The 12,309-nt window shown below is 41.1% G+C and overlaps 1 protein-coding gene across 4 annotated transcripts in view; it reads right to left on the bottom strand.

Annotated features, from left to right (window-relative positions):
- Nucleotides 1-12,309, bottom strand: part of CFAP61 (cilia and flagella associated protein 61) — a 307,569-nt gene that overhangs the window by 191,639 nt on the left and 103,621 nt on the right. For 3 of the 4 annotated variants that reach the window (XM_054541626.2, XM_054541628.2, XM_054541629.2), the window contains exons 10-12: nucleotides 9,153-9,227; nucleotides 4,248-4,426; nucleotides 2,040-2,079 (exon numbers count right to left, since the gene is read on the bottom strand). In XM_054541626.2, coding sequence (XP_054397601.2) covers nucleotides 2,040-2,079; nucleotides 4,248-4,426; nucleotides 9,153-9,227 — 294 coding nt within the window. The remainder of the gene's footprint in view (nucleotides 1-2,039; nucleotides 2,080-4,247; nucleotides 4,427-9,152; nucleotides 9,228-12,309) is intronic. The other variant, XM_054541627.2, reaches the window with a different exon arrangement.

Below are 12,309 nucleotides of genomic sequence, written 5' to 3'. Positions count from 1 at the left end.
AATGTGAAATATATATTAGATTTCAAAGACTTAGTATGAGAAAAAGAATGTAAATAGCTCAGTAGTAAGTTTTCATATTGATTATATGTTGAAATGATTAAATTTGCCCAGGCACAGTGGCTCACTTCTGTAATCCCAGTACTTTGGGAGGCCGAGATGGGAGGATCACTTGAGCCCAGCAGTTTGAGCCCAGCCTGGGCAAGATGGCGAGACCCCATTTCTACAATTTTTTTTTTTAATTAGCTGGGCATGGTGGCACGTCCCAGCTATTTGGGAGGCTGAGGCAGGAAGATCCCTTGGGCCAAGGAGTTTGAGGCAGCAGTGAGCTATGATTGTGACACTGCATGCAACAAAGTGAGACCTTATCTCTTTAAAAAAAGGATTGGGACATATTAAGTTAAATAAAAGATATTATCATATAAAATTCATCTGTTCCTTTTTCTTTTTTTTTCCTTGTGGCTCTTGGAACATTCAGAATTACCAGTGTGGCTCACACTCCCTGTCTGGACAGTGCTGCTCTAGGCTATCTGAGCTTCACGCAGCTGCCTGATCCTCTGCCAGGTCCCTGCAGAAGCAGCCTGCTCTTCCCAAAGCTAATTTGTCCCTTTGGGATCTCGCCTCCTCTTGAACCCTGTGAAGGCATTACTTGTGCTAATCCAAAACCCTGGGGACACTTGTGCAACTCAAAGGCGTGAATCATTGTTTTACCTTATCTTTCTTCTTTTTAGCAAATTAGTAGGACTCCTTTTGGGGAACCTGAGAGTCAAGTTGCTGAAATACTCAAGTTGAAAATAAGGACTGGGTGCCAAGTCTGGGTGGGCTTCCTCTGGGAGGGAGAGACTAACTATAATGAGTTGCTTCATCTTGGATTTGAAGGATTAAGGATGAAGCAATCAAGATTATTTTTTTTCCTGTCGTCCATGTTCCGAAGTCAAATAGAATTGAAATGTAAACAGCTCTTTTACCTTTTTAAAGCCAGCATTACTTTTATAATGTTAAAGATTTATGTTTACATGGACGTTAAAGCAGAAAATAATTAAAATTAGTGAAATTTATTTGAGGAGTTTTTGAGGGAAACCAACTTTGTAAATCCTACGTTCAGGGTAATCTACATTGTTTGGAAAGTGCCTTAATAAGCAATTTTTTAAAATTATGATGGAGAACATATTGCCTTATTATAAAGCTTCATTATAATAACAAATGAGGAAATAAAACCTAACATCACATAGTTTTAAGACAAAATAATTAAACTATACTTGTTTTTGCCTCACTAGAAACAGTATCCAGGAAAAGTAAAGCAATAGATATCTTTCTTGAAATCAGTCAACTGGAGAAGTACAGTCGTTGACTTTACTTAATTAACAGGCCTGTCTTTATAAAAATGCATTTTGTCCCTCAAAACTTCCTTCCTCATTTTCTTTCCTTCAATAAAGAAGTGTAAGAGTTCGGTTAGATCTTCATCCCTAGACAACAATGAGACAAGAATGTAGGCAGAAGCCTGGGACACCCTGGCATGGAGAATCTTCTTTGTACTTGGATATTAGCCTGCAGGCCCATTCATCAATGTGGGTTGAGCCCCCTCTACAAGCCAGGCATGAAGTCAGGCCTGAGGAACTAGTAGGGAAAGAAATGCCAACCTCAAAATCAACAAGTCCCTACTTTGCTACCCTCAGAAAAGCAATATGATAGTTTCAGAATACTTGGAGCCAATATAATCTATAAAATAACGTAACAGTGTCATTCACTTTAATTTCCAACATTTTCATATATTACTATGAATGATTTGATTCTGATAAAACACTGGTAAAGCTATGTCTAAAAGAAATTTTGCATTTAAAGAGAACTGCTAAAATAGCGTGACTTAAAAAATCTTGAAAATGACAATATTTTCTATTTTTATGAGCTCATGACATGCCATTTGACCTTATTCTCCGAACACAAACCTCAACATTCACAGCATAATAAATTTATGGCATTTTACTTTTCTGCAAGTTCTCTAAGCTTACAAAATCAGTTCTCAAAATTCAGCATGTACTTACAGAAAAAAGACTGAAAACAAAATTCATAAAATCCAGCGACCTGTAAACAAGACAGTAAGCACTGTCAGTGCCCTGCAAGCAAATGCAACATCAGTGGACATTTACAGAGATTTACAGCTCCCTCCCCTCGGGCAGCAATTAGCCAACCACTAGTCAGAATGTGTGTCTAGGTGAACACTAATGGGGTGCATAAGTCGCAAGCTTCATATGTCAGTAATAACGTATTCTGTAGAACTGAAGGCACTTTCACATCAATTAATAATCTCCGTGCATTTGAAAAGCCAACACAAAATTGGTCATTCTGTGCCTCCGATCCTTCCCTTCTGTTTTGGAAGAGTTAAGAGGAGAGGTGGGAAATATTATAGGCTGCTTCTGATCTTTTTCCCTTTTATCTGTTGAAGATTTTCTGACTAGCTGCAGATGTACATTCATAGGCAAACCACACTGGGTCACCAAATTCCTGTTTCAAAATTCAAAAAGTATACTCTAAGCACAATCATATTTAAATGTACAGATAAAAGAAATATAAAGCAACAAATATAGAAAGGCTTTACAAGGTTTTAGATGTCTATAACATAATTAGAATAAAAAGAATTTCTTTTCAATGTCCCAGATCTCCATAGAAGCCAAAAACTCAAGATGAAAAAAGTTACAGTACAACAGGGGATGCTGGGAGATTGGGAACATGTTTAAACAGATCCTCTGAAGAGGAACTGTCCAGCTATTCTTGGTTATCTAAAAGACACTCTAGAGCTTTCCACTCCATCAAAATGGGCCAATTATTTCCTCTTCGAGATGGTTCTGTGAACAAATGAGGAGTGGGTGCTAAGGAGATGTGGAATCCAGGCACTGAGGGCAGTGTCCAGTGTCCAGACCACAGGAGAACAGCAAGCACTGAACATGTGGGTGTTATGGACGGGCGGGGTGGGTGGCTGTGAGGTCTGGTGGGCGCCGGGGCTTTAGACAAAGCCCAGCACCATGCATGCCTCCTCCTTGCTGTAGCCCTGGATTGCTGTTGGGTGTCAACTTATGCCCTGCTCAGATATTCCATGTGGCTGAGACTCCAGCTGCAGATTCAGCATGGAGCATGAGCTAAGGGATGGAGCCCATCTTCTCCATCTCCTTGTGGCATGGGCTTGTCACAGCCATTGGCTCAGGAATGAACATACAGTCCCGTCAGGCCTCATGAGACTTTGGCTGGAAAAAGCTGGGCCCATCCTGGCAAGTCCTTCTCACTGGATTTTGATGCAGACTGAGACTGTCAGTGGTCTTAGGCCCAGGATGGGGCACTCCTCTGAGAAGGGGTTCAACAGCAGGGAAGTAGGGTGATATGGTTTGGCTGTGTCCCCACCCAAATCTCATCTTGAATTGTAGCTCCCATAATTCCCATGTGTTGTGGGAGGGACCCTGTAGGAGATAACTGAATTATGGGGGTGGTTCCCCCATACTGTTCTCGTGGTATTGAATAAGTCTCACGAGATCTCATGGTTTTATAAGGGGAAACCCCTTTCACTTGGCTCTCATCGTCTCTTTGCCTGCCGCCATGTAAGACATGGCTTTCGTCTTCCCCATGATCGTGAGGCCTCCCCAGCCACGTGGAACTCTGAGTTCATTAAACCTCTTTTTCTTTATAAATCACCCAGTCTCGAGTATGTCTTTATCACCAGCATGAAAACAGACTAACACACAGGGTGAAGAGGTAGAGAGAGAAACTTGGCCCTTGATTTGGTTATCTAAATAAATCCTAGATCAAGCCATATTTAAAACAGTCTCACTACTGGAGTTATCCTTAGTTATGTGAGGCAATTATTCAATTTTTTTTTCAAAGCCAGTTTGGTTGGATTTCCTGTTACTTGCAACCAAAGACTCTAGACAAGCAGTAACCCAAATTCAAATTCTCCAAGAAATGCAAACTTTACAGAATGGGAGCAGCATGTGGTTATGTCAGTGATAATTTTCCAGATTCCCAATTGTTACATAGGTGGGCCAGATTTCTAGCCCACTTCTGTAGCCCTTGTTAAAATTTGATGGACTAGAATCTCTGGACGGGGCTTAGGAATTTGTGGTTTTTAAAAATTCCCCAGGAGATTAGGATGTGGGCCAGGTTTGGAAGTTACTGGCTCTGTAAAGTTAAAATGTTGGGCCACCAATGCCAGAAGAGATTCTCACTGTGTCACTGTGACAGCCAGCCAGAAGGTCAGTACTTGCCTTGCTTCGTATTTCTCATCAATACAAAACAGCTGAATACAAAAAGCAGCTGAGGCTCCCCTGTAGATGGGGCGGAAGTGGACGGGCTCTTCAGGCAGTATGAGCGATGCCAAGCTCCTACTGCTGACGTGGTGATCCTGTGCATATCCAGTGGAGATGTCACTAAGTTTTTCTATGTCCTAGAGCAAGGAGACAGGAGGAGCCAATGAGAATCCTGTCAATGCCCTGTAATTTAGTGGGCTGGTGGCTGCATTGTCTCTACATGACACCATTCTGAGGACAGGTGTGACTGTCTCATCCGAAACGACTCATCCTGGGCCAGGCCTGGTTTTAAGGAGAGGTTCTTAATGAGATACTCAAAATTCATAAAATGTTTTTAAAAATTAGTTCTCCAATGAGAACACATGGACACAGGGAGGGGAACAACACACACTGGGGCCTGTCGGGGGGTGGGGGGGAAAGGGAGGGAGAGCATTAAGACAAATACCTAATGCAGGCAGGGCTTAAAACCTGCCTTAAGACATTAATACAAATACCTTAATTTGTCTTAATGTCTTAAGCATTAATTTGTCTTAATGCCTTAAGCATTAAGACAAATACCTAATGCAGGCAGGGCTTAAAACGGGTTGATAGGTGCAGCAAACCACCATGGCACATGTATACCTAGGTAACGAACCTGCACGTTCTGCACACATAACCCAGAACTTAAAATAAAATTTAAAAAACAATAATAATAAAGAAAAAAAAACTAGTTCTCACATGAAGGTCTCACACAAGACAAATAGTTTCAGTTGGCCTTTGACATAGGGTCCATATTTTAACTGCATCCCAGGGTAGAGATTAGAGCGTGATAGTATTATACACATATTATAATAACTCCGGAAGCAAAATCCCTCTGTCCCCAAAGCTGTTTTCATTGTGATACAAGAATTTTCGGATCTTGGGACTGCTCAGGTGGTCCTGGGAGTAACTATGGTGGGGAGGTGGAGCCCAGGAAGGTCCAATGGACCACAGCCACCTGAAAAGCCAGGGCTGAGGCTGTTCTGTCTTGGTTTAGGTGCATCTAAATAGGTGTCATAACTCAGAAGATGATTCCCTTTGAGATCCCTCATGGAGTTCTTTTAAATCAAAGTAATACATGCATATAGAAAAATTTAAAATAATATTAGCACCAAACATTTATTAAGAAAATCAGCAGTTCTCTTCCTTCCAAGTCTCTACCCTCATTGAACAGAACTTTCAACCTTTTCATTTCTTTGGGTATATATTTACCTCTATATTTCTGAACAATATGCTTATGGTGCTATTTCTAAATTCATTAGTTTTTAGAATTTCCTATTGGATATTGATGCAGTGGCTAGATTAATCCCTCTTATACTACCCTCTTCCCCACATCTTATCCCCCAGGATAATTACATCACAATTCAGGGTTAAATCGTAAGTATTTACACTAATATGAATGTGTAAGTTCTGTTGTTGCTGAGCAAAGTAGTGTAATATGACAATGTTTTCATCTGTGTGCTTAGTTTTTATTCACTTGGTTTCCTAAGTTTTTCACTTCCTTTACCAGATTTGCCAAGTGTTGGTCACTATTATTTTCCAAATGATCAGGCGTTTGAGATAATATATGAGCTTCCTTTTTTCTCCCCTCTAATCTGGACTTGCAGCTCTGCTGGCCTGCCTGTATTGCAGCTCCTATTTTGTAAGTTCCAGGTCTTTTCTTTGTCATTTTTGTTCATCATTTAGGCCCTTATATTGTTAGAGCACATTTTTAGCTTCCTAAAAGCAACATGCTTGAGGGGCAAAACTCCACAGACACTGGCTAACTGGGGCACTTCATGGGGTGATCAGGCAGAGATCTGGCATTATTACTGGGTGGCCATATTCAGTGACATTATCTGAAGGCATTTTCTTTGGGCCTGTCAGTTTTTTGGGGACTTAAGTTCTCCAATATCCTGTATGGGCGACTGTGGTAGATGGAACAGTGGCCCCCAAAGATGTTACAGGTCCTAGTCCCTGCAACCTGTAAGTATGTTATCTTTCAGGGCACAGGGATTTTGCAGATGTCATCACATGAAGGGTTCTGTGATGAGGAGATGCTCCTAGATGATCCAGGTGGGCCCAGTGGAATCATAGGGATCTGCTAAGAGGGAGGCAGCAGGTCCAAGTCAGAGGGAGGAAGATGCTGCGCTGCCAGCTCTGAAGATGGAGGAAGGGGATGCAGGGCATGGAATGCAAGTGGCTTCTAGAAGCTGGCAAAGGCAAGGGAACAGATTCTCCCCTAGAGTCTCCAGAAGGAACACACGCCCCTGTCTACACCTGAAGCTCAGCACACTCAAACCCATTTTGGAATTCTAACCTCCAGAACTGCAAAATATTACATTTGTGTTGTTATATGCCACCAAGTTTGGGGTAATGTGTTACAGCAGCAATAGAAACTAATACAAGGCCTGGCTCCTGGCATTGAGAGGGCGTGGCTGGAGGAGGGGCTGTGGATTCCTCTATTTGAAATGGAGACTTCCACTTACTTGTCTGTTCTCTATCCTTCACCGTTACGACACCCATGCAGCACAGGCTAAATCTGAATTAGCAGCAGCCTCTGTTCAATTTCTCTAGAGAACAGTCATTTCATCCTCTCACTTGGGGTGTGGCTGATAACCTAACTGGAGTCTGCAGGGATCCAGTGTTCCAGTCACTCCACATCAGACTGCCCAGCTTTTCAGCCCAGTTCCTCACCCCACTTTCTGCAAACCTCCAGTCTTCAGCCTTGTGCAGAATTCACACACTTTTCACCAGTCTCTCCTCCCATAAAGATGCCTGAGTTTCACCTTCCTCAGCTGTGCTAAGCCAGTGTAAACTCCTCCATTGATTTTTTTATTCTCAATATTTTTAAAGTGCTTATCTTCCAATATCTCCTCTCCATCTCATCTTTGTGGATTTGTGCCCTTTTTATTCCTCTACTGTCATTTCAGTGTTTTTCTCTGGTAGGGAGAGGAGATAAAAATAGGAGATCAATCCACCTTGTTGACTCAGGTGTCTTCTGGGGTTCCAACATGTTTGATGCAGTGGTGGGGGCAGGCATCCTGTCCCTCCATCCACATCCTTGCTTGGGTTCATAAGGGAATGGCTACCCTCTTAGGAATATTAGAGAGAAAACTGCTCTCCTCTTCTACACCCCGACTTTCCTCCCTAGGGCACAGGGAGTGACCAACTGGTCAGTGAGTCTCCTCGTGTGGGTTGCCCCAGAAACACACCCTGAATTAAGTGTCTGAGAGTCAGTAGTTTACTTGGGGAGCAAAGCCAGGAAATTCTGTAAGAGGAGTGGTGTGCGAGGTGAGGAAGGGGAGGCTGCCAGCATGGGGTGTTTCAAGATGTGGGTGACTATGGTGAATCATCCCCACCTGGATCTCCGGGAGCCTAGAGAACACAGTGCAGAGTGGTCCCATCTAAGAGGTGAAGGAGCTGGCAAATTGATTCTCCAATCCCTTCAGTCACTGGCTGATGGCTGCTTCCCCAAACAGCCTGCCCTGCTGCAAACATGGCATGGAAGAAAGACCAGGCACTTGCAGTCCTCGTCCTCACAGAGTGCTCAGGAAGAATAAGTGCTAGAGGATATGGGTGGGGCACCAACAGCATATGCCAATGTGAGATTCAAAAACTGGACCCTGTGTCTGCATTGTGCTGTCTCTTTCTGGCAGCACATCCTGCTCCCAGGTTGTGTGTTTTCTCCTCCCCTCCATGCAATTAGCTGGGAGTGGGGAGACCCTGCCCCACAGGTGAGGCCTGCCTACAACCACATGGGGGCATTTAATTCAGTAAGGAGAAATGGGAAGTCCATTTGTGTTCTCGGTCCTAGCTTAACTGTTCTCTGGTTCAGTGTTAGCCATGAGAAAGGGGTACTTCAATCCCTAGCTGACTTCTGGGTAGACTCCTTCACTGGTCAGAATCTGGACAGGAGAGGGGTTGGAGAACCTGGCCCTCTGGCAGAACTTCAGTGTCTGGGCTTAGTGTTCAGTGAATCTGTCCCAGTGCCTCTATGGATATGACTAAGCCCCATGTTCCATTCCCTTCTCAAGGGTTCTCTAGGCTTCTGTTGCTGAGTCAGTCCATCCATCACCAAGAGGCTCTTGGGAAACTACTGAAATTCCAGGACTGTGCTCATCATCAGGGAATGAAAATGCCTTATTGTACCAACCTCCCACTCAAAAGCCTATAACACCCTCCTCTGCTTCTTAGGAAAAGCCTGAGATCCTGAGCAGGGTTCACAGGACCCTGCCAATCTCTTCCTGAACCGCAAGGCTTCTGGCAGGGAACAGAAGGGACACTCCAATGGAGTGGTAAACAGACCACTTGCAAAGGCATGGGCGGGTTGAAGGGAAACCAACAAAAGATGGTGAAGTCCCCAGGGATAGCCACTGCACTCGTGGAAGATGCTATGCCCCTTGGCCTGAATTTGTAACAGGAGGGAGGACTTCCAAAATCCTGAGATGCATGTAAATGACATACATTAATAACACACCTAGACACGGACAGGAGTGTATGTATGTGCATATGATACAGAGAAAACTCTTACAAATGTCTTGCCTCTCCAAAATGTTTTCTTTTGGGGCAATGGGAAGGAGAGATAAGCTGTATGTACTAAAATTTTTGCAAATAATTTATGTAGAAAATGCAACTTACAGTCCAGGCCATGCAGAGGATACAGAAAAAAAGATTAATCATAGCAGGGGAAGAGGTAAGGAGGTGAGGCTTGGTGCAGCAAGTCCTAAAGGAGGTGGTAGGTGTGAACTGGTGGAGACAGGCAGGCAGTTTGGGAGGAGGAAAGGGCACAAATCCTCTGAAGTAGAAAGGTGTGAAACCCATGGGGTGGCTAGAGGGCACGCAAAGGCCCTCCTCAAACCCTACCTCTGATTCACTAACATTTCCACTTTGGACTGCTGTTAAAGCTTCCTCAGATGCAGCTTCTCTGGCAATATTTCCCTGGAAATGATGACAGCAAAACATGAAAATTAATCGACACCTACAGTGGTTTAGAGTCCAAGCTCTGGAGCAAGCTGCCGGGGTTCAGACGCTGGTTCTACAGCTTACTGGCCTTGTGGCATTGGGAAAATTATGTAACCTCAGTTTCCTCCTCTGTGAAAAGGGGATGAGAAGAGCATCTATTTCATAAGGCTGTTATGAGGATAAAATAAAGACAGACAGATAGAGAAACAGATGCTTAGCATAGTGCAGGCGCCTCCTGATTCTCTGGAGATGTTAGTTATTACTCTATTATTCGTATTCTTCTGTTTAACTTGAAAGGTGCACTAAGTTTTTTCTAAAAAAAACTACTGTATTGAGGTATTATGATGGTGCAAAAGTAATCATACCAAAAGTAATTACATTAAAGTAATGGCAAAAACTGCAATTATTTGTGCACCAAAAGTAATTTGTGCCAACCTAATAGAATTGACATAAAATAAGCTACATATATGTGAAGTATCCTTTTTGAAAAGCTTTGATTTATATGTACACCTATAAAAATATCACCACGATCAAGATAATGAACATGACACATTGCTCCCCAAGCTTCCATGTTCCCACGTGCCTCTCACTCCCATCCTTTCTACTCTGCCAACCACAGGCAAATACTGATATGATTTTTGTCATTATAGTTTGTACTTGCCGTAATTTTATATTACTGAAATCAAATAGTATTTATTCTTTTTTGATCTGGCTTCTTTCACTCAGCACGTTTATTTTGAAATTCATCCATGCTGTTGCACGCATCAGTGGTTTAGTCCTCTTTGTTGGTGAATAGTATCCACGGTGCGGATGCACCTCCACAACCTCACCAACACTTGGAATGCTTAATCTTTCTAGTTTTGGTCATTCTAATAGATGTGTAGTTGTATTTGATTGTGGTTTTAATTTGCATTTCTCTAATGACTAATGAGATTGAGTGTCATTTCATGTGATGTCTTATTTTGGAAAGTTCAAACCTTTTGCCTATTTTTAATTAGTTTTTTTATTTTGTATTATTGTGTTTTGAGAGTTTTAAAAAAATATGTTGTAGAAACAAGTCCTCTGTCAGATATGTAATTTGCAAATATTTTCTCCCAGTCTGTAGCTTGTCTTTTCATTCTCTTAACAGTACTTTTCAAAAAGAAAAGGTTTTAAATTTTGATGACATCTAATTGGTCAGTTTGTTCTTTTACGTACTGTGCTTTTAATTTTGTTTCTAAGAAATCTTACCTAACCCAAGGTCGCAAAGATTTTCTCCTATGTTATGTTTTCTCTAGAGGTTATATTGGTTTGAATTCTACATTCAAGTCTATGATTCATTTGCAGCTAATTTTTGTATATGGTATGAGGTATGGATTGGGTTTTTTAAAAGTTTGTATATGGATATTCAACTGTTTCAGAGAGAAAAGACTATTCTTTCTCCACTACATTGCCATGTGCCTTTGTCAAAAATCAGTTGTCTATACATTGAGTTTATTTCTGAGTTTTCTTATTCTATTCCATTAACCTACTGTTGACCTTAGCACCAATATTACACTATCTTCATTACAATAATCTTATAATAATTAGTCCAGGCATAATGGCTCACACATGTAATTCCAGTACTTTGGGAGGCCAAGGTGGGCGGATCACTTGAGGCTGAAAGTTCAAGACCAGCCTGGCCAACATAGCAAAACCCCATCTCTACTAAAAATACATACAAAAAAATCTAGGCGTGGTGGTTCACACCTGTACCAGCTACTCAGAAGGCTGAGGCATGAGTATCACTTGAACCTGGGAGGCAGAGGTTGCAGTGAGCTGAGATCATGCCACTGCACTCCAGCCTGGGCAATAGAGAGAGAAAAAAAAACAATCTTACAATAATTAATCTTGAAATCAGTTAGTGTTATCCTATAGCTTTGTTCTTTTTCAAAGTTGCTCTGGCTGTTTTAGGTTATCTCCATTTTCACATAAATTTTAGAATCAATTAATTAAAGTTCTATAAAAATTTCTGCTGAAAATGTGATTGGGATTTTACTGAATTTGCGAAGAACTGATTTAAACATTCAATATCCCACGAACATAGAATATCTCCCCATGTATTTAGGTCTTCTTTAATTTCTCTCAGAAATGTTTTGTAGTTTTCACCGTAGAAGTCTTGAATATCTTTCGTCAGATTTAATCTATAAGTATTTAACATATTTGTACTGTTGTAGATGGTATTTCAATCTGATTGTTCATTGCTATTATACAGAGATACAACTAAATTTTGTATATTAATTTTGTATATATTAGTTTTAGTAGCTGTTTTGTAGATTCCATCAGTTTTTTTTTCATAGGTAGTCATGTTGTCTGTGAGTAAAAGATAAGTTTTAATTATTCCTTTTTAATCTGGATGCCTTTCACTTCTTTTCCTATCTTTTTGCCCTGGTTCAAATCTCCAGTACAATTTTGATTAGAAGTGGTGAGAGCAGACATTCTTAACTTGTTCCTGACTTTAAGGGTAAAACAATTAGTCCTTCACCATTATGTGTGATGTTTGCTGTAAGTTTTTCAAAAATAACCTTTGTCAAATTGAAAAAGTGCTAAGAGTCTTTGTGAGGAATTAATGTTAGATTTTCAAATGTCTTTTATACATTTATGTGATAAACATATGGTTTTTTTTTAGTTTGTTAAAATGGTGAATTACACCGATTTTCTTATGTTAAACCAAACTTGCATTCCTAGAATAAACCCTACTCAGTCATGATTATCCTTTTTGTATATTGACTCAGTTTGCTAATTTTTACATTTATTTCAATACTTTTGGAAGAACAGTTGGTGTTTGGTTGCATGGAAAACTTCCTTAGTGATTTCTGAGATTTTAGTGCACCCATCATCCAAGCAGTGTATACTGTACCCAATGTGTAAATAAAAGACTCTATGTTGATGGGCATTTAGTCTGGTTCCATATTTTTGCAATTGGGAATTGTGCTGTTATAAACATGCTTGTGCAAGTGTATTTTTCATATAATGACTTCTTTTCCACTCGGTAGACACCCAGTAGTGGGACTGCTGGATCAAATGGTAGTTCTACTTT

This window comes from Pongo abelii, chromosome 21, assembly GCF_028885655.2.
Source record: "Pongo abelii isolate AG06213 chromosome 21, NHGRI_mPonAbe1-v2.0_pri, whole genome shotgun sequence".
NCBI classification, from domain to species: Eukaryota; Metazoa; Chordata; class Mammalia; order Primates; family Hominidae; genus Pongo; species Pongo abelii.
This window is presented reverse-complemented; position numbering and strand designations above follow the sequence as displayed.